The sequence below is a fragment of the Bubalus kerabau genome, chromosome 1 (assembly GCF_029407905.1).
Source record: "Bubalus kerabau isolate K-KA32 ecotype Philippines breed swamp buffalo chromosome 1, PCC_UOA_SB_1v2, whole genome shotgun sequence".
In the NCBI taxonomy this organism is placed as follows: domain Eukaryota; kingdom Metazoa; phylum Chordata; class Mammalia; order Artiodactyla; family Bovidae; genus Bubalus; species Bubalus kerabau.
Genome location: NC_073624.1, coordinates 244,663,000 through 244,685,981, shown reverse-complemented (window position 1 = coordinate 244,685,981; position 22,982 = coordinate 244,663,000). Strand labels below are relative to the sequence as shown.

Genomic DNA, 22,982 nt, shown 5'->3' with positions numbered 1-22,982 from the left:
GTAAATACATTACAAGAGTATAGTTATTTACTTTTCATTAAGAAAAATCAGTGGGTACAAGTAAATACAGTGTCTGTAACATTCTAGATTTCACGTGGTAGATTCACCAGGGCTCATTTTATTACTGTGCTTTGTATTTTAATGTACATTAACTATATTCTGCATCAGATAAGGTAATTTTACATGATAAGAAGGAAATTTTTAAAATTATAGCAACAAAACAGTTTAGATATCTGGTCCCTACATTTCAAAAAAGAGAAATAAATACGAGAAAACTAAGCATTACCATGCCAGCAGTATATATTTATTATTATTCATGAATGTCAAAAGACTTACAAGGCCCATTACTATTAGTATAACTGCACATATGAAATATCACTTAGTGACATGGAGTGAAAAGGACAGTTTCATATATATTTAAAAAATACATTCACATACACACATTCTCTCTCTCAAACATTCACCATTCACTGCTACAAAAGCAGGAGGTATCAAGCTGCAGGAGTTCCAATATACATAACATGTTGAAATATCTCAAGCATAAAAACTACACTTAGGTTGCAAAAATAAAGTTTCTTTCTTCAAACATTTTGATCTGAACTCAAGCAAAGCAAACAATGAACATCAATGATTTGTATGCCATTTAACACAATTTAAAACATAAAAGGATCAACAGTTGTAAAAGTCCTGAAAATGTAGAGGTTATTTATAGGAATGAACAATGCATTTCTTCCCCCTGCCCCCCCAAAAAGTCTACAGCAGATGTGTTTCATCCTGGCTCTCAAATACTTGAAAATCATAATTTACTATATTCACACAGCAAATTGAGGCAGAACAAAATGAGAAAATCATTACTTCAAACGAGGCATTATTGCCCTTAAATTTCCCTAGACAATTTCACTTGTGCAAGAGCATCATTTACCTGAAAGACCATGAGTCACAATCGAAGAGCACTCATACAAAACTATTTCCTTTTTTCTTTAAAAAGTGCCATGACTTCTTGACTTCTTGTTTTAAAAAACACTACCACCACCCCCACCACCACACATACACTAATGAAAGACCGTCTGTCTCCATCTCTTGTCAATGAGGAAAGGCCAGAGTGACTCTTTGATTCCAATTCGAAATGGTGTTCGCTGGCCAATGCCCAAGGTCTCCAATCTAGAGCAATCAAGCTGAGCATTTCTCGGACGTTGTGCTCCTACGACAGGACTGTCGGTTATCTTTAAAACAAACACACAAAATCAAAAATAAATGAGAAGCCCACTGATGAGGTTTTACATTCTCTATCTCCCTTTGCCCTCAGTACAAGGAATATGATTTGATCCCTAGAAAAATAAATAAAGCATCTGCCACAATCAAGAAAGCACTTTTTCTATAAACTTCACCAATACACATGGGCTCCTTTACACATGGCAATTTAGAGAAATTTAACAATGGAAACTGCCAACATACAAGCAAAGTTCACTTTGATTAGATTTCATGCAAAGATGGGCTCGATAAAGGACAGAGATGGTATGGACCTAATAGAAGCAGAAGATATTAAGAAGAGGTGGCAAGAATACACAGAAGAACTGCACAAAAAAGATCTTCACGACCCAGATAATCACGATGGTGTGATCACTCACTTAGAGCCAGACATCCTGGAATGTGAAGTCAAGTGGGCCTTAGAAAGCATCATTATGAACAAAGCTAGTGGAGGTGATGGAATTCCAGTTGAGCTCTTTCAGATCCTGAAAGATGATGCTGTAAAAGTGCTGCACTCAATATGCCAGCACATTTGGAAAACTCAGCAGTGGCCACAGGACTGGAAAAGGTCAGTTTTCACTCCAGTCCCAAAGAAAGGCAATGCCAAAGAACGCTCAAACTACCGCACAATTGCACTCATCTTACACGCTAGTAAAGTAATGCTCAAAATTCTCCAAGCCAGGCTTCAGCAGTACATGAACCGTAAACTTCCAGACGTTCAAGCTGGTTTTAGAAAAGGCAGAGGAACCAGAGATCAAATTGCCAACATCCGCTGGATCATCAAAAAAGCAAGAGAGTTCCAGAAAAACATCTATTTCTGCTTTATTGACTATGCCAAAGCCTTTGACTGTGTGGGTGACAATAAACTGTGGAAAATTCTTCAAGAGATGGGAATACCAGACCATCTGACCTGCCTCTTGAGAAACCTATATGCAGGTCAGGAAGCAACAGTTAGAACTGGACATGGAACAACAGACTGGTTCCAAATAGGAAAAGGAGTACATCAAGGCTCTATATTGTCACCCTGCTTATTTAACTTATATGCAGAGTACATCATGAGAAACGCTAGGCTGGAAGAAGCACAAGCTGGAATCAAGTTTGCAGGGAGAAATATCAATAACCTCAGATATGCAGATGACACCACCCTCAGAGCAGACAGTGAAGAGGAACTAAAAAGCCTCTTGATGAAGGTGAAAGAGGAGAGTGAAAAAGTTGGCTTAAAGCTCAACATTCAGAAAACTAAGATCATGGCATCTGGTCCCATCACTTCATGGCAAATAGATGGGGAAACAGTGGAAACAGAGTCAGACTTTATTTTTGGGGGCTCCAAAACCACTGCAGATGGTGACTGCAGCCATGAAATTAAAAGACGCTTACTCCTTGGAAGGAAAGTTATGACCAACCTAGATAGCATATTGAAAAGCTTTACTTTATACATTACTTTACACATTACTTTGCCAACAAAGGTCCGTCTAGTCAAGGCTATGGTTTTTCCAGTGGTCATGTATGGATGTGAGAGTTGGACTGTGAAGAAAGCTGAGTGCTGAAGAATTGATGCTTTTGAACTGTGGTGTTGGAGAAGACTCTTGAGAGTCCCTTGGACTGCAAGGAGATCCAACCAGTCCATTCTGAAAGAGATCAGCCCTGGGATTTCTTTGGAAGGAGTGATGCTAAAGCTGAAACTCCAGTACTTTGGCCACCTCATGCAAAGAGTTGACTCATGGAAAAGACTTTGATGCTGGGAGGGATTGGGGGCAGGAGGAGAAGGGGACGAAAGAGGATGAGATGGCTGGATGGCATCACCGACTCAATGGACATGAGTTTGACTGAACTCCAGAAGTTGGTGATGGACAGGGAGGCCTGGCGTGCTGCGATTCATGGGGTCGCAAAGAGTCGGACACAACTGAGAACTGAACTGAACTGAATACTTTTAAACAACAAGAAAAATGTTATCCATAGAACACAACAGTGATGGACCTGGACTTCCAAGAAGTAAGAAGGTTACCTGTTTGTTTGTTTCGGCTGAGTACAGCTTGAGGGATCTTAGTTACCTGGCCGAGGATTGAATCTGGCCCTCAGCGGTGAAAGTGCTGAGTCCCAACCACTGGACTGCCAGGGAATTCCCAAGTAAGGTTCTAAATGCCATGTACTTACCGGTCTTAAGTGGCTGCTGGGGAGGTTGAAGGCGTCTGCAATTGCACACGCCATTTCATACTTAGTCATCTGTTCGTTGCCAGACCAGTGAAAGGTTCCCTTAATTGATGGATCCTGACAAGGACACAAATAGTTCAAACTGGTTTCAAACTTTCTGAGTTGAGTGGAATAGCAACTGTGACAAGACAACTAACTTAAACAGGTCCAGGATATACAATGTATCGTACCTTTCTGGAATGCTCTAAATAAGATATCTAAAATCAAATTTCTATAAATCTCCCCAGTTAAAAATGGAAATCAATTTTAGAATTCAGCCTTAAGAATTGTTTTAAAATAAACTGTTAGTGGCTCTGATTTAGTGGAAATCCTAAAATCATTACAGATTTTTAAGAAACACAGACCAATTCAACTAGCATTTTCAATTATCCTAAGAAGCTAACACCAAAACTTAACAGAACCATTTTTCAAGATGAGTTAATTAGTCATAACATCCTTATTGTCATGGTACATATTTTTAAAAAATACACAAATTTGATGCATTAAAAAAAAATCATGCTACTATAAATATTCTAAAATAACTCAGTCTCTAACTTTCCTTTCTGTAGATATTCTATTTAGCTCTAACTTTTACAAATACTTAAAATGAGCTATTTTTCAAATATCTAAAAGAATAATTGTAAATTATTCTTACAGTGGCTGAAACAATTAAGGTTCTTCTGTGCCACTACCTAGATCTTAAATAGACGTTACTCGGTACTTAAGACAGGCTTCTTACAAGACATCAGGCAAAGAAAAATACAAGTTTTCAGTTATCTTGCAGTAAGAGAATGACAAATGGAGTCTATAGTATTTGAGAAAAAAAATCAAATATAACAGCATAAAATTTTTATTATTCATAAATACAGCTACTATCCAACTACTTTTGCTTGGTGTCCTTCCACACGTTTAAAAAAGCACTCCGATTCTCACCAGCATCCTCTTCTCTGCTAACTGACGACACACGGTGGCCACATCTTTGACGTGTGTGGGGAACCGTTGCTGCCAGTGGTCCATGTTTGCGGACTTGTTGCTGAACTGCACTTTATCAAACATAATAGTCACAGCACTTTCCTCAAGCCTTTCAACTTCTCCATACAGAACAGGAATTCTCAAAACAGCAGCTCCTAGAGAGTAATAAAAGCAGATAATATTTCAAAGCTCACTGGTTCTTAAATCTTGCTGTAAGATCAGAGTGTGTAGATTTAAAATACATTATCACAGAAAACATGCAATATACCAGAATGACACAGCTCACCTATTTAAACAAATGTGATCTAGAATATTTTTAAATGTCTCTGTCGTGTAGGATATTTTTATAATTATATAATTTCATTACTGTGGCCATTAAAAATAAAACTGATCATGACAATTTCAACAAGTGATCCCTGATTATTCCTAGATTAAAAAAATAAATGCAATAAAGGACATTTTGGGGACAAAATTCCTACATAGATTGTGTATTGCATTAATGCTAAATTTCCCAAGTGTAATAACTGCATTGTAATTATGTGAAGAACATCCTTCTTGAAGATACATGGTGAAGTACTTTGGGGTGAAATGCAACTAATTCTCTATGAGTTCAGGAAAAAAAACAGTGTACGTGTAAAACATATGGCAAAACATTAACAATTGGTGAAATCTGTATAAAGTGTATATGAGTGTTCGCCACATAGTCCTCGAAATCACTGACTAAGGAATTATGAGGTATTTTATGTGGGTCAATACTAAGGAGTTATAACAGACTAGATAATTTACACTAATTGAAATTCAATGAAAACTATTTTAAATTAACTTACTAAAGAGCTGGGCAGATGACTTACGAATAACACAAGTTTGAACAGTGTGGTTCCATTTATACGCAACTTTTTTTCATGCAAAATATCATGGATAAGATGTACTGAAGTGGATAGCCTATCCTTACATAGGCATAAGGTGAGTGATAGCTAACATAAGGTTAATGTGTTTTCTTAATGTTTCATAACTTCATTTTCAAAGAGTTACATTACCATACAGTATGCCTCATCTCTCTTGTAACTAGAAAAACTCTGTATCAGTCTATCATCACAGGTAAGTGGTTTTTAAAAAAAAAAAATTAACAGTATTTAGCTGTATGATGAATGACTGTAATACCTATGCCAATAGTTTTATAATGATTCATTCACTAGTGTATGGGCAAGGCTACCATGAAGCAATCGTTACTAATTATACTAGGCTACCATTTACTGCTTCTTCCTTACTGATTCCTGAATCATACCTGTAAATAAATATAAATTTCTTCTCAGATTATCTTCATTTTTGATGTGTGGTCTTAGTAATACATGACACGTATAGTGTTTTGTACCATCTAAAACAACACTAGCGTAGTTACTGATGGATGATTCATCTTGTAAACAAATGAGGTAAATTTACAGTGTTGATACAATACTGTATGTATTTTCTCTTATGATTTTTTAATGTTTTCTTCTCTCAAGATTACTTTAGGAACAGTATATAATACATATAACACACAAAATATGTGTAAATTGACTCTGTTTTAGTAAGGTTTGGGACAAGAGCTGCTGTTTAGCTGCTAAGTTGTGTCTGACTTTTTTGCGACCCCATGGACTGCAGCCCACCAGGTTCCTCCATCCACAGGATTTCCCAGGCAAGAATACTGGAATGGGTTGACAGTTCCTACTCCCAGGGAACTTCCTGACCCAGGGATCAAACCTGCATCTCCTGTTTTGGCAGGAGGGTTCTTCACCACTGAGCCACCAGGGAAGACCCTCTGTCAAGAGTAGGCTGTGAGCAATTAAGTTTCTGGAATCTAAAGTTACACATGGATTTCCAAATACGCATGGGTTGGCAACACTAATCCCCAAGCTGTACAAGGGTCAGCTGTATACTAATATATATTCAAAGATGATTTCCAAAGGATAATTTATATTAATAATAAAAACCCTACAGTCTGTATATGGTATGTATAGTAGGGGATGTTTCTCAAGGATGTAGTACAGTCTAAGGCAATAGTTTCAGTGCAAAGGATCATTAAATCAGATATTATGCAGCCACTGATATGAAAAAGATATCCTAGAGATGGCTCCGTAAGAACTGAAATGCATGTATGTGGGGGGAGAAAAATCAGTTTATAAAACAATATGCACAGATGTTTAGAAATCCACAAAAAACACTTCCATAACCACATTTAGTGCTTCTCTGAGGAAGCACTGTAAGAAAACTCTACAGTTTTAGATTTTAAAAAAAAAAAAATTTAAGGAGGTTATTTCTTTTATAATTAACACATTAATGTGTGTGTGTATATATACAAACCTTTTCATTATAGAGGACTGGAATGCAAAAGTAGGAAGTCAAGAAACACCTGGGGTAACAGGAAAACACATAGGAAAAAAGAAAAACCATACAAATGACTGTGGATATACAAACACAGGGAAAAAATTAACCATACAAATGACAGAATACTGCAATCTAAGAAAAATGATACTGACCTTTTTTTTTTTTGAAAGATTACAAAAATCTGATTTACTTTCTATCTATAATGGTATTCATGTACACACTGATACTGGAAATGATCTGAAAGGATTCATAAACTCTTCAGGATTTCAAAAATTCTTGTTTTTCTTGTTAACTACATTCCCTAGTTTTTCTCCAATGGATTTATGCTCCTTGACTAAAAAAAAAAACAACAACAACAGGAACTTCCCTGGTGGTCCAGTGGTTAAGAATCCGCCTTCCAATGCAGGAGATGTGGGTTCAATCCCAGGTCCAGGAAGTAAGATCCCACATGCCACAGAGCAACTAAGTCCATACATCACAACTAAGACCTGGCACAGCCAAGTAAAGAAAAACCACTAAATAAGTATTTAAAAAATTAAGATACAGACGCGCATACACACAAATCTTAAACAAAAAGGAATCCTCAAAAAGAGTCAGGGAGCTAACTAAAGAGATGTGTCTTACCTAAATTGTTCTCCAGGACGGCCTTTTCTCCTTCTAATTTTGTTTTGCCATACAGATTTAGGGGATTTGGTATGTCTTCCTCTCTATAAGGTGGGTTTGTTCCATCAAAAACATAATCGGAGCTAATGTAGATTAGAAATGCTCCAATTGCAGCTACCAAAGAAAAAAAGAGAGAGAGAAAATAATCTATTAAATTGCTATACAACCTGATTCTTTACTGGAATTTGTAACAGCTTATTCATCAAAAGTATAACAAATTTCTTATAAGCCATCTACAAAATTTTAATATTTGCACACTCAACGATCACTTAATTTTTATGAAGATTTTATAAAGTCTTCATTACCTGCTTCCTTTGCTAAATTCCCAGAAGCATCCACGTTAAGTTGAGAAGCAGCATCTGGGTGATTTTCTACAACATCTGGCCTTCTCTCTGCTGCACAGTGTACGATGACATGGGGCTAGAAGTTAAGCATTGATGTGTTTTTAGCCCCAAAAGGAATAAAAACAGAAGAACTATAGCCTTCCAACAGTAAGTTAATTCATAGAAACATGTTTATTAAAACATTCCTTCAACTAAAGAATCTAATTTTTAATGTGGTTTTGTCACACTTCCCTTTTTCAACGTTCAAACTTCCTTAAAAATATACATAGGCTCTGAGAAGGAAAGAGCAATCGAGCAATCCCTAGGCAAAATCAGACAAAACTCTGGGGCAACAACCAGGCTTCTAAATCAAAATAAGCTTCATCCCCTCATCTGAACGGGAGAAAAGGGCAATCATTTATGTAATTCATATGACCTAAATATTTAGTTAAGTCTATGGGAAAGGGAGAGGAATAGCAATTGCAAATTAAATTCATAAATTCTAATCTCTTAACTTCATCATTTAAAGAAAATTAAGCATCCATAAAAACTTATATTGCCAGTTAAGTATGCTAAGCAGTGTGTGATGATCAAGGATTTCACAATTTAATGGAAAAAAAGGGTATGTAAAGAGACCATTTCAATACTGTATAACGTGAAGGTCCTTGGTAGAGACTGGGCATCTACTTCCCAAAGGAGCTGAGTCCGAGTTAAGTTTTGGGAAGACCAGTGATCAGAAGGGCTCATGTGCCCACACACGAAACTTCCTCCTTCTCAGAAACTGCTTGAAGAAGCATGATCTGAAAGTTGCTTTCAAACTTACATGTGCATAAGCTAGGATGGTTCTTAAAATGTGCAGTCCTAGGCTCTACCACAGGCTTACTGAATGAAAATTTTGGGGAGTGAGACATAAGAACAAGTTTTCCAAGTGATTCTGATGCAATGTTCTTTAGGTCGTATTTTTAGAAAGAACTTGAATTTCCGATTTCACCTCAAGAGTTGTAACAAAACCTAATTCTTTCTATAACTTTTCTGCGACCATGGCCAACGAGTTGTTTAACTTCTCTGAGCCTTTGTGATCTCTAAAACGGAAATGAGTCCCTTGGACTGCAAGGGGATCAAACCAGTCAATCCTAAAGGAAATCAACCTTGAATATACAGTAGAAAGACTGATGCTGAAGCTGAAGCTCCACTATTCTGGCCACCTAATGCAAACAGCGGACTCACTGGAAAAGACCCTGATCCTGGGAAAGATTGAGGGCAGGAGGAAAAGGGGCAACAGAGAATGAGATGGTTGGATAGCATCACCGACTCAATGGACATAAGTCTGAGCCAATTCTGGGAGATAGTGAAGGACAGGGAAGCCTGTCCTTCAGATGTGCTGCAGGCAATGGGGGTCACTAAGTCGGCAACTAAACAACAAAAACAGATATGAGAACAACTATTTTGCAGTGTTGTAAGGTTAACAGATACTATTTTCAAAAGGATTTGTAGTGGAAGGAGAGGGTGGGACAAAATCGAGAGAGTAGCAATGACAGATATACCACCATGTGTAAAATAGCTAACTAATGGGAAGCTGCTATATTTAACATAGGGAGCACTGCTCTGTGACAACCTTAAGGAGTAGAAATGGGGAGAGTGGCTCAAGAGGGAGGGGATAAACACATACATACACACACATACATACACACACACACACACACACACACACACACACACACGGCTATCTGTGTAGTTTTACCGCAGAAACCAACACAACATTGTAAAGCAATTATCCTCCAGTTAAAAATAAAAAATAAAGAAGCAAATATTTTTACCCTCAAAACAAGAAAAGGATTTGCATAGAAAGTGGTACTTAGAAGAGTAATTCTCAAACAGAAGCTTTTTACAAAATGCTTAATTTTCTGCCTTTTGTTAACCTATATCTCAACCTAATTTTTTAAGGATGACATACTTTTCCACCCCCTCAAAAAAAGAAAAAATGTGCACTGTATACTATTGCTGCTTAATAGGTTAGAGCTTAAGTACTATAACTTCCTTGAGAACAACAATTTTTATATCACCCAGACAGAATCACTGCAGATAGTGACTGCAGCCATGAAATTAAAAGACGCTTGCTCCTTGGAAGAAATGCTATGAAGAACCTACACAGCACACTGAAAAGCATAGACATTGCTTTACCAACAAAGGTCCGTCTAGTCAAGGCTATGGTTTTTTCAGTGGTCATGTATGGATGTGAGAGTTGGACTATCAAGAAAGCTGAGCACCGAAGAATTGATGCTTCTGAACCGTGGTGATGGAGAAGACTCTTGAGAGTCCCTTGGACTGTAAGATTAAACCAGTCAATCCTAAAGGAAATCAGTCCTAAACGTTCATTGGAAGGACTGATGCTGAAGCTGAAACTCCAATACTTTGGCCACCTGATGCAAAGAACCAACTCACTGGAAAAGACTCTGATGCTGGGAAAGATTGACGGCAGGAGGAGAAGGAGACGACAGAGCATGAGATGTTTGGATGGCATTACCGACTCAATGGACATGAGTTTGAGTAGGCTCTGGGAGTTGCTGATGGACAGCGAAGCTTGGCATGCTGCAGTCCACAGGGTCGCAAAGAGTTGGACATGACTGAGTGACTGAACTGAGACAATTCTTAATAGTTTCTTCCTTACCAGCTGAGCTACCAGGGAAGCCCCTTAATAGTTTACTTATGCTTTAAAATAAACCATACCTGAAAATCATAAATGATGTGATGAACTGCATTAGAATCCAAGAGATTGACCTGCTCAAATTTTGGTCTTGCTCTTCTAAAACCACAGCCAACGGCATGCCAATTATTCTGCTGAAATTCTTTGTACACGGCTCTGCCAAGAAGCCCAGTGGCACCAGTAATGAGAACCCGCCTGTTGGGGATGTTAACTTCCTCCTAAAATGTGAAAGAGGAGAAAAGAAGTAATTAATTTGAAAATAGCCTCTCAACAAAATTAGCCACCATCTTCATTCACTAAACATTTCAAGTCTGAGTTGTCTGCTTCACGTCCCATATGTATAAGTCTTAAGTTAGAACGAAGATCAATCAAACTGCATCAGTAAGTATGTCACTTAAGAGAAAGTTTTAATAATCCTTCCCAAGAAAAAGAACCTAAGATGATACTGTAAGGAATCACCTAGTCAAACAGATTTAGATTTCCTAACAGTAATAATGGAAAAACTTATTTTTTAGGATCAATGATGTCCAAAGTAGTAATAACCATCAACTTTATTTATGTTCTTCCATTTATAAAAATGCGGTTTAAAGCTAACTTATTTCTGCCCTGATTAAATATTAGGGTTATTTCGCCAACATGTTTCCAAACCGACAGTTTTGCTCTTCAATTTTTAATCTCAAGTTTTCTTTTAAACCTCATTACTGGGATATGTCCAAATTAGAGAATTTCATATTTCATAGAAATTTATGCGGAAGAAAAATAAATTTGGTCCTTACAGAACTAACATTCTAAGTTTAACTAAACTTGTAAATATTCCTACACTGACTCTAAATTTACCTATATAGACCAGTTAAAACTAATAAAACATAAGTAGAGGATAAGAAAAAAATAAATATTTTAAACTGATCTATGTTACTATTGTGAAAAAGGAAAAATTCCTCACACACTGAAATTAAAAAAAAAACTACTATTTAGGAAACAATTCCAATTATCTCTACATAGAAATTTCCCTTCTTCCCAAGACAGGTTAACGCCAAATATCCTCACAGACATTTGAATTAAGAAAACACTATTCAAAACAAAAAACAATTTTTATTAGTGTATCAACCTGAAGCCTTTTAAATTTGAAATGTTGGTTTAGTCACCTAATTCTGAGCTGTCAAAAACCTTAAATATACACACAATAACCAAAGATCTTTTTTCCCTAGCCCTCAAGACAGCTAATTTAACAGACTATACTTGAAAGAGAAGAAAAAAAAAGGCCACCTAAATCAAGTATGTCTATCAAAGGAAAAACCAGAAATGAAAGGGCTGAAACAGAAACAGAAACCAGAAACAGAATAAAGGCTAAGTTTTTAAAGGTATTTCTTCCTTAGTTCACCCCATTTCAAGATGTTTTAGAAGCTGAAGAAAAATTCATCTAGGCTCTCTCTTGCAAAACTTGGCTCTAAGTCAAAACAATCTATGCAAACAAAGATTTAAGCCAGCAAAATATTTTCTTTGAATTTTTGGCAAGAAAACAGCCCTGCAAAGACTGCAATTGTTAAAGAGGTTAAAACAGGCCAGGTTTAGTAGAGACACAATCAGAAAACAATTTGCACAGGATAAATACCATAAAGATCCCTGGGAAAATATTATAAAAGGCCTATGAGTTGGTTTCTTCTGAGTTTCTCATGTCACTCTAAAGAAGGAAAGGAATAGACAGTGGTTCTTGGATCAGTGGTTCATAGGCTTTACTGCCTAGGACAGGAATCAACTGGAAGGCTTTCAGATCCAGTAGATTTGGAATGAGGCCTGATAATCGGCATTTCTAACAAGTTTTCAGGTGGTGCTGATGCTGGTGATTTGGAAACTTAACTTGAGAATTCCAGGAACATCCAAGACCTTCCTAAAGATAGCTCTGACTCAAACAAATAAAAACAAACTGCCATTTACCCTTCCAGAAGCAACAACCTTGTTACCCTTTTCCCCTTAAAAAGGAAAACTAGAAAAAGAAGTCAAAGACCAAACATCATGCTTGAAGTAACCACGAAATTACTGAGCAGTAAAATAAGATCTCTGTGTACTTCACTGGTGAGTGAAGCACATTTTTTCTTCATTTATTATCTGTTAAATGAAGGAAATAAAGATGCATCTTACAAATGTGTTTGGCAGTTTTTTTGCCTTTTCAGTGCATCTTAAAATAACAGTCCAGATAATCTCACAATTGAGAGCATCTTAGATTTGATGAAATATAGTATTAAGTTACAAACACAGCGAGGGTCTTTAAGGCATATAATATTCTTCACTTGAAAACAGTATGGGTGGTTGCGTGGAGAAGATACAAACTCTGTACAGCCTGGGATAATTTGTAAGCTCCCTGGAAGAAAATATTTCAATAGTTCCCTAGTGGTAAGATGTCAGTGTGCAGTAATTTTTGGTATTAAGAGCAGAGAACTGAAGTGCAAGCATTTTCTGAAACAAAGAGATTCTGCACAATCCTCTTCTTGCAAATTCTCATGTGAGAGTTTTCCAAAGCGAGGAACCTTAAATCTAAAGATGTCACAGGTTTTGCCCACAGTAAAAGGAAAAAGGTTGGAAACACAACTGGTGTCATTTTGCTTCCATCTATCGTCTAGTCAAATGCATGCTGAGTTTTGTCTCAATCCTTTGAACTTATACTTGGTTTTTTGATGACTAAATTTTATCTTCTCTGCCACAAACTGTGGCATTAAGAAGTTACTCCAACTCTACTAATGCGACTTGCTGGTAAAAGTATGCATTTGGACAGATGATTAAGGCTCTTACAGCTTTACAATCCTACAATTCTAACATTTTCCATATTACCCTTCCCACAGGAGATATCTGAATAAACTGAAAGTCTTGTTTAAAGTAACTTTTCTTCTTTTCATACAGTTCTCTTTGGAGACTCAATCAGCATGTTCTGTCACAGTATAGAAGCCAAAACAAGAAGTTTTCATTCGGATTGCAAGTTTTTTGGTGGCTGGCAAATAAAATACACATCACTCTGAAATTAATAGAAGTCAAACAAAAATATCTCTATTTTTGAGTCTCTATAAACAGAACTCCACCTGAAGCATCTTAAAGCACAGTTTTGATTTTTTTTAAAACCAGAGAAATATTCCTCTGAAAATAATTTCAGTTCATTACTCTATAAATTACTTTACTTCTGCCAAACACAAGAATGTCCAACACCTTGAGGAACTCTAAATGAGGAACAAAAAGCTGCGTAGTTAACAAGCATAATTAAGACCTGAAGATATTCTGTATTCCTGAAAAGTCTATTTTTCAGTTTTTATTCTTATGAGTCAAGTATATTAAACATGACTTTAATTTGCATCTGCCTCTTCTCCTATCAACTCACAGATTTAGAGAATTCAGTAACACCAGGTGACCAGATTTATACACACACACACACACACACACAACAAAATGTTTGAAAAAGTAAGTACATATGAATAAATGAAGAGTCATAGCTCTTATTATGCCATCAAATCAAATAACAGCAAATTCTAAGGTACAGGACAATAAAAGGCTCTTCCAAAATGGTCCAAAACAGCACTCTGGGACAGTGGTTTCTACTTTAGCACACTTGGATTAACTTCTACTAAAAATGTCCTAGAGAAAGTCAAGAGTGAAATATGACAAATATCTAAAGTAGGATCTTCTTAACTTTTAGTGATAATTATACTTTGCTATTTTCAGAACCTCTTCAATTTGGCAAAGTTTCACATTGATTTATTTGATTGTCACAACATTCCCCTAGAGATAGATCTGTGAGTAGACACTCCTGGACTTTGAGAAGCTTTTTAAAATACCTAGGTGACCCTGGTCTAAACTCCCACTGTCACTCTATTGTACCCCACAGCCAGTAATATGAACAGGAACCACCACAGTTTATTCCTCTAACATAAACTATAAAACAGTCCCACTACTTCAGGTTCTGAGAGAAGCAAATCGTGTCAAGCCTTTGGTTGTGTAATTTGAATGAAGGAAAACGCATTTTCATTTGTCTACTGAACTCACTGTTAAAACTGATTAACCTTTATATACACACACATGCATGCCCAGTGCACATACACACATACATAAACAAGCAATATGCAACTTTAGGGACTCAGCATTGTGAGGGGTACACAGGAGCGAAACAGAAGATCACACAGCCCATCCATTCTAACTTTACTCCCCAAATCCCAAAATGACTTGAAAACACTAAATATGCTATATTTTGAAGGTGTAAAAATTTTGCATTCTCAAAAATAGCCATCACTTACATCTTCTCTTAAATCCTTAAGATACTGATCTTGGCATGAACATTCTTCTTATCCCCAGTGCTAAATATCCTATGGACTGATGAATACTGAGGGGCCTGGGATGAAATAGAGATTGGGGTTTATGGAGGAGATTTGTGCAATCTCTGCAGTGGTTCAAAGCCTGAGACAGTCAAAGTGATTGTATTTGAATCCCAGCTGCAATCTTACTGAATGAACTTGGACCAAAGACCTGCTCTCTTAGTCTCAAATATCTGTAAAATGGAACAAAACAAATAATGCATATAAAGTGCACAACAGTGCCATGCATAAACTAAGAGTTCAGTTCTTATCTCCAATCCTGTTACTACTTCTGAAAAGCCACATGGCTCCTTTTTTCCTCAGAGATACGAATAGTTAAGATCAAAAGATATGAACAAAGGATGAAAACGAAATTTAGAAAAAGTCAAAACAGCTCGGAAAATCCCTCTTCATTCCTGAGAGGAGAGACGGGAGGCTAGAAAGTGAAACCCGACCTAATCATTTCCTGTCGCAGTGGCCGAGAAACAAAACACAGAAGAGTGTGCACCGAGGTAAACAAACTCGGCGGCGCCGCCCTAGTCTCCTGGGGCCTCCGACTCTGGGAGGATGCGTCTGGAAAACCACTCGAGCCCCCGCCACCAGGCTCTTCCCGCTCAGCGCACTTGGTTACCCCGAGACGTCTCCCCACCCCACAAGACCCGGGGCGACTCCCTCACCTCCACCAACCGGCAGTCCCCGGGAACAAAGTGGATAGAGAGCTCTTTCTCCCGGCCCACCATGCCCGCCGTCTTTGCGCTGTCGTCGCCGCCGCCGCCGCAGCGACCGCCACTTCCTTCAGCCCGAGATCGCGGCGGGACGCAGCTCCAACCCCTTCGGCCCGCCTACCCTAGGTCCGGGCCAGCCCCCTTTCACCGCTTCCGGCTTCCGCCGCCAAGACCGCGCTTCCTGATTGGCCACGCTTCGCCGACGCCCCTGAAAGGAGGCGGGCGCGTTCGGGACGCTCCCAGCCCACGCGCCAACTCTTAAAGGGATACACAAAACAAAGGCCCTGGTCTTAAACTGCGAATACGAGTTTTGTTTAGAGGCCGGCAGGGGACGGGAGGGGGACACGGGGGGCGGGGGTCAATATTTTGTGTGTTCTTCCTTCTCGACTAGGTAAGGAGTGAATTGGATCTCCCAGACTGTGTGCGGTGTCTAAGAATCAACTGGGCACGTGATACATAAAGCGGGATGGAGGTGGTGGTGTAGTCGCTAAGTCGTGTTTGACTCTTGCGATTCCATGGACAGAAGAGCCTGGCAGTCTACAGTCCATGGGATTCTCCAGGCAAGAACACTGGAGTGGATTGCCCTTTACTTCTCCAAGGGATCTTCCCAATCCAGGGATCGAACCCGGGTCTCCTGCATTGTGGGCGGATTCTTTACCAACTGAACTACAAGGGAAGCCCCGTAAAACGGGATGAAACACTTTAAAGTCTTGGTGGGAGGAGTGAAGCGGACGAGGAGACGGCACAACGCGTCTGTATCTCTAGAGCATTAAGTTTTCCTTGAGAGATTGAAAGAGAGACTGGAATAAAAATAATAAGTATTGATATCTGCGTCATTAACACTTAAAGAACCCATTTGTCTTTCTGGCATGCCAGAAAGTAGTACGCGTGAAATTTCGAACGTGTCAAACTCTTAACTAGTTAAAAATAAAAACACGTAGGGGGCTGGGGGACGAATTATTTGGTTGCCCCTTCAAAGCAAGGATTCTCGGACTTTTATCAGTAATTGCTGAATGAGTTCTTGTAGGAGCCTGGCGGGCTACAGTCCATGGGGTCGCAGAGTCAGACACAACTTTGCGACTAAACCATGACTGGGACCCTACATTCTAGTGAACTTTAACCGGAGTCAAGATCAGCCTTTGAGAAGCACCGCCTTACAGGTTGCAGCGTCAAGCTACGCGAGGCGAACCTCCACTACCAAGAAAAGTAAAAGAACTAGAAGAGAGTCATGCTGAACCTTCTACAACCTGGATTACGCTTTTTTCAAGTGACAGATCAAAACCGGCCCTATTAGGCAACTGCAACGGATTTCCAGTTCAAACCCGAAAAGCCGGGATGCCCGTGAAATTTACTTGCAAAACACCCGCGCATGGATCTCATAGGTTTTGTCAAATTTGTACGTAAATCTGTACTGTTCTTGTCCAGACACGCAGGATACCAAAACCTTAAAAGTCGCCCACAAACGTGATTACTGCTTGGGTCTTTCTAAAACATATTTTTATAAACCATTTTTGGTTTAATCTTAGAGCTCAACATTAAGCAACCTTTAAAAAATTTTTTTCCACGTCTGAGTCCGGTGACTTTCTTTTCTACCCAACCCCCAACAAGAACTCATTTCCTAATTACTGTAAGAATAAAGTTTCTTTTGAACTGAAACAAGAGACTGAGCCTTCACACTTTTCTATTTTTGTTTTACTCCAGGCTGTTAATCAATTTAGCATTATCTAGAGTCCTTGAGAGAAAAGCTCCAACGCGAAACCATGCATAATTTGCAAACAACAAAGAAATGGTGTGGGTGTTGGGGGAGCAGATTCAAGATCCTCTTGATTGTTTTTTAAAAGTGGTAATTTTTGTGAAGTTTCTAGTTGCAACGGTAATGCAATCTAATCTTTCAAAAAAAAAAAATTCTGTCCTACTCGAAGACGATTTCAAGGACTTGCATATGCAATTAGCATTTTGATTTTCAGAGCAGCCTTATCTGGAGTGAGGAACAAAAAGTTTACTTGCCTACATTTGAGGATCTGGTTTAATATTTGCCAGATAAAACTTGGGTATGGTTCTAGGGGCACATCGGGTTTTAATCATCCTTTTTAAAAATGGAAGTTTCTACATGAATAAAAACGTCATTGTTGTACAGACAATATCCAAGTTCGTGTGGTGGCTAAGTCTATAAATTTAAATAGAGCAATCTAGAGATAAAAGTTAGGTTAGCAGGTTCATTTCTTGCCAAGACAAAGAAAGCCTGGAGCACCCAACTATAGATAAAAGCGTTATTTCTATAGAACCTTCACCTACATGAATGCATTTTAATCTGGTTAAGTGAAACTGCTGTTTTGGGTTATTTTTGTCGATTGAGACTTAGCTGAGCTCTCCATACAGGGTCAATAATTAAAGCTGTTTAATTATTCCAAGTCCCAAAGTTATAAGTCTTAAAGAAATGAATGACTTTTTTTAAAAACACACCCTTTTCGGCTTTTACGTTCCCAGACGTTCACTGGGATTCTTGTAAAGAAACTCTATAAAACTCCAGACTGCTTTTCTTGAATAGCTCACTCTTACCTGTTCCATGTTCTCCGGCATTTCAGGCATGATTCCAAAATTATCTGAGGAAAAAGATTTGAGATGGGTTTAAGCCTCTGCCTCCTCGGACCGGGTCTTTGTTCTGCCTGCAGAGAGCGTAGGCACGCGAAAACGTGAGCCACAGCTTCACTCGACCTTTGAAATTAGCATTTTGAGTCGGGTCCCAGAATCTCGTGCAGCATTCCACATTGCAGTAAACTGGCAGCTGATTCCCCGTGGCAGTCTTGAAAATACCCAATGAGAAGTTTCATGTTGTACTGCCAGCCAAATAAGGTCCATTATCAAAACCATTAGGAGAACCAACTTAGAAATATAGATACAACCACAAAAAGCTTCCTGTGAAGACTTGTTGCAATTTTCTCTTGTGAAAGAAAAGCAAGAGCCAGCAGTTGGAAAGCACGCAGGCCATGCAATTGATTCCTATTCTGAAATAGTTTATTGAGTTATGCCTGATTACAACAGAATCCGTTTGGTAAAGTTCTCCAGTGGTTTCTAATTAATTATTTCAAAGGACCGGTAAAAGGCACTTGTGGTAACAATACGCAGATGTTAAAAACCAACAGGTTATTTCCATTAATATGTCCTGTCCCGTTTGAGGAAATGGTGGGTGGAGTAATTTAAATTTGGCTGAGCTTTAAGGACTGCTATTTCCGTGATTCCCAGACCTACCAGCACGGTACAATCTATGAAATAAAATCAAGTGAAGCCTGGCAATCCTATTTTTAAAGTTTAAAGGGTATTGAATATACTCTGTTAAATTTTGAACCACTATTCTGGATTAAGGCCTTTTAACAGTTTAACAACAACCAACAAAAAAAAATTGCCATTCAGGTACTTCCTGGGTGGTCCACCAGTGGTTAAGACTTCAGATTTCCAATGGAGGGGTTGAGAGTTCTTAGCTACACTTTAGAATGTAGCTAAGATCCTACATGCCTCACTGGTCAAAAGACCAAAACATAAAAACCAGAAGCAATATTGTAAAAATTCATTAAAAGTTTTTCTAAAAATTGCCATTCATGTAGAGCTTTAGAAGAACATGACTTTTTATATTCTACTCCTATAAAGCACCTGGTAAACGGTATGAGGCATGTAGACGGTCTGTAAGTGATGAAGAATATACAATTTTTAAAAATTAATGAATTAAAGTTCATCCAATACTTCGGCCACCTGATGCAAAGAGCTGACTCATTTGAAAAGACCCTGATGCTGGGAAAGATTGAGGGCAGGAGAAGGGGACCACAGAGGATGAGATGGTTGGATGGCATCACCTATTCAATGGACATGAGTTTGGGTAGGCTCCGGGAGTTGGTGATGGACAGGGAGGCCTGGTGTGCTGCAGTTCATGGGGTTGCAAAGAGTTGGACACGACTGAGTGACTGAACTGAACTGCAAGTTCATCAAAATTTAAAACTTCTGTTAATCAGAAGACAATATTAAGAAAATAAGTAAAACACAGACTGGGGAAAATGATCTTGATACATTTATCTAAAAGTACTTACATTCAGAATACTTAAACTCCAACTCAAAGTTTTTTAAAAATCATTTTTTAAACGGACATAAGTTTTGAACAGATGCTTTACAAAGTACAGATAACATTTGCAGCAAGTTTTACTTTCCTTTTAGGTTCCAAGAATTCACTAATAAAAGAAACCACACATTACACACACAATAAACAATCTTATTATTTAATAGATTATCTGACTTAATTTCAATGAGAAGTGAAAGAAGCGCTCAGTCATATCTGACTCTTTGGACTGTAGCCCACCAAGCTTCTCTGTCCATGGAATTTTCCAGGTAAGAATACTGCAATTAGTAGCCATTCCTTTCGCCCGGGGTATCATCCGAACCCAGGGATCGAACCTGGGTCTCCTTCATTGCAGGCAGAATCTTTACCTTCTGAGCCACCAGGGAAGCACAGAATTCAGCTATAATACAGTCAGTATACAATCCAATATACATAATTTCAATAAATAGTTATTAAAAGAAGAGAAATAGAAACAATAGAAGTAACAGCTTACATACCACCAAATTGGGAAGACAACCTAGATTCAGACTTGAACAGCACCAGGAAGTCCCCAAATAACAGCAATCTGGAGTTCCAGTTGGGAAAAGGGTCCTGGGTGGTGTGTGCACCCTGTGGGTGAGACTTCAAATTGCAGCTTCTGGGGGCTCTCCCTTATAATCCCAGACAGTAAACTATCATCCGTTTATATGCAAAAATGCAGCTGTAAGGTTTTTTTTTAACTTTTACAATGGTATTTGTTTGACCTTGTGAGTCATAAGATTTCTTGTGGGGGGTGGGGAGGGGCCTTTGGCCAAGCTCTCAGGAGCTTAAGAAATTTCAATATCTACTCCCTTTCTTATCTAAATTGCCCCTAGACTAGCTGGTAACAATTGATGTACTCCCAGGCCAACTGGAATCCAGACAGAGTCCAGGCAAGGTCAGAAATTGGTCAGAGGCCTGCTCCTTGACTTCTGAAGCCTGAACAAAAGTAATTCCATTTTAATTTCCCTAACATTATACTTTAACAAGCGTTTTGAGCAATTAGAACTATGATTCATTCCTGGTGGGATATTAGTTCAGTTCAGTTGAGTTGCTCAGTCGTGTCCGACTCTGCAACCCAATGAATTCAGCATGCCAGGCCTCCCTGTCCATCACCAACTCCCGGAGTTCACTCAAACTCACGTCCATTGAGTCAGTGATGCCATCCAGTCATCTCATCCTCTGTTGTCCCCTTCTCCTCCTGCCCCCAATCCCTCCCAGCATCAGAGTCCTTTTCAATGAGTCAACTCTTTGCATGAGGTGGCCAAAGTATTGGAGTTTCAGCTTTAGCATCATTCCTTCCAGAGAACACCCAGGACTGATCTTTAGAATGGACTGGTTGGACCTCCTTGCAGTCCAAGGGACTCTCAACAGTCTTCTCCAACACCACAGTTCAAAAGCATCAATTCTTCCGTGCTCAGCTTTCTACACTGTCCAACTCTCACATCCATACATGACCATTGGAAAAACCATAGCCTTGACTAGACGGACCTTTGTTGGCAAAGTAATATCTCTGCTTTCGAATATGCTATCTAGGTTGGTCATAACTTTCCTTCCAAGGAGTAAGTGTCTTTTAATTTCATGGCTGCAGTCACCATCCAGAGTGATTTTGGAGCCCCAAAAAATAAAGTCTGACACTATTTCCACTGTTTCCCCATCTATTTGCCATGAAGTGATGGGACTGGATGCCAGGATCTTCGTTTTCTGAATGTTGAGCTTTAAGCCAAATTTTTCACTTTCCTCTTTCACTTTCATCAAGAGGCTTTTAGTTCCTCTTCACTTTCTGCCATAAGGGTGGTGTCATCTGCATATCTGAGGTTATTGATATTTCTCCCGGCAATCTTGATTCCAGCTTGTGCTTCTTCCAGCCCAGCGTTTCTCATGATGTACTCTGCATATAGGTTAAATAAACAGGGTGACAATATAGAGCCTTGATGTACTCCTTTTCCTATTTGGAACCAGTCTGTTGTTCCATGTCCAGTTCTAACTGTTACTTCCTGACCTGCATACAGGTTTCTCAAGAGGCAGATCAGGTGGTCTGGTATTCCCATCTCTTTCAGAATTTTCCACAGTTTATTGTGATCCACACAGTCAAAGGCTTTGGCATAGTCCATAAAGCAGAAATAGATGTTTTTCTGGAACTCTCTTGCTTTTTCCATGATCCAGCGGATGTTGGCAATTTGATCTCTGGTTCCTCTGCCTTTTCTAAAACCAGCTTAAACATCAGGAAGTTCACGGTTCACGTATTGCTGAAGCCTGGCCTGGAGAATTTTGAGCATTACTTTACTAGCGTGTGAGATGAGTTCAATTGTGCGGTAGATTGAGCATTCTTTGGCATTGCCTTTCTTTAGGATTGGAATGAAAACTGACCTTTTCCAGTCCTGTGGCCACTGCTGAGTTTTCCAAATGTGCTGGCATATTGAGTGCAGCACTTTCACAGCATCATCTTTCAGGATTTGGAATAGCTCGACTGGAATTCCATCACCTCCACTAGCTTTGTTCGTAGTGATGCTTTCTAAGGCCCACTTGACTTCACATTCCAGGATGTCTGGCTCTAGGTGAGTAATCACACCATCGTGATTATCTGGGTCATGAAGCTCTTTTTTGTACAGTTCTGTGTACTCTTGCCACCTCTTCTTAACATCTTCTGCTTCTTTTAGGTCCATATGATTTCTGTCCTTTATTGAGCCCATTTTTGCATGAAATGTTCCCTTGGTATTTCTAATTTTCTTGCAGAGCTCTCTAGTCTTTCCCATTCTGTTGTTTTCCTCTATTTCTTTGCATTGATCCCTGAGGAAGGCTTTCTTATCTCTCCTTGCTATTCTTTGAAACTCTGCATTCAGATGCTTATATCTTTCCTTTTCTCTTTTGCTTTTTGCTTCTCTTCTTTTCACAGCTATTTGTAAGGCCTTCTCAGACAGCCATTTTGCTTTTTTTCATTTCTTTTCCATGTGATGGTTTTGATCTCTGTCTCCTGTACAGTGGCACGAGCCTCCGTTCATAGTTCATCAGGCACTCTGTCTATCAGATCTAGTCCCTTCAATCTATTTCTCACTTCCACTGTATATTCATAAGGGATTTGATTTAGGTCATACCTGAATGGTCTAGTGGTTTTCCCACTTTCTTCAATTTAAGTCTGAATTTGGCAATAAGGAGTTCATGATCTGAGCCACAGTCAGCTCCTGGTCTTGTTCTTGCTGAGTGTATAGAGCTTCTCCATCTTTGGCTGCAAAGAATATAATCAATCTGATTTTGCTGTTGACCCATCTGGTGATGTCCATATGTAGAATCTTCCCTTGTGTTGTTGGAAGAGGGTGTTTGTTATGACCAGTGCGTTCT

General features: G+C 38.9%; 1 protein-coding gene across 2 annotated transcripts; it reads right to left on the bottom strand.

Moving 5' to 3' along the window:
• Positions 1–282: 282 nt before the first annotated feature.
• MAT2B (methionine adenosyltransferase 2 non-catalytic beta subunit) lies at positions 283–18,549 on the bottom strand. 2 transcript variants are annotated; one of them, XM_055562084.1, is made up of 7 exons: positions 18,080–18,549; positions 10,488–10,682; positions 7,743–7,857; positions 7,399–7,551; positions 4,372–4,565; positions 3,403–3,516; positions 283–1,223 (listed from the first exon to the last, which is right to left on the bottom strand). In XM_055562084.1, the coding sequence occupies exons 1-7, from the start codon at positions 18,107–18,109 to the stop codon at positions 1,053–1,055; spliced, it is 972 nt and encodes a 323-aa protein (XP_055418059.1). In that variant the 5' UTR covers positions 18,110–18,549; the 3' UTR covers positions 283–1,052. The 2 variants fall into 2 exon arrangements, with proteins under 2 accessions (XP_055418059.1, XP_055418053.1); XM_055562078.1 differs by lacking the exon at positions 18,080–18,549 and adding an exon at positions 15,473–15,668.
• Positions 18,550–22,982: the final 4,433 nt, after the last annotated feature.

Bases quoted from the DNA above. Each gene is read 5' to 3' on its own strand.
- MAT2B (XM_055562078.1), bottom strand. From the start codon at position 15,535: ATGGTGGGCCGGGAGAAAGAGCTCTCTATCCACTTTGTTCCCGGGGAC. The intron at 7,552-7,742 runs GTAATGAAGACT...TTTCTTTGGTAG, and splicing joins GAATTTAGCAAAGGAAGCAG to CTGCAATTGGAGCATTTCTA. The intron at 3,517-4,371 runs GTGAGAATCGGA...TGTCCTTGTCAG, and splicing joins TAGCAGAGAAGAGGATGCTG to GATCCATCAATTAAGGGAAC.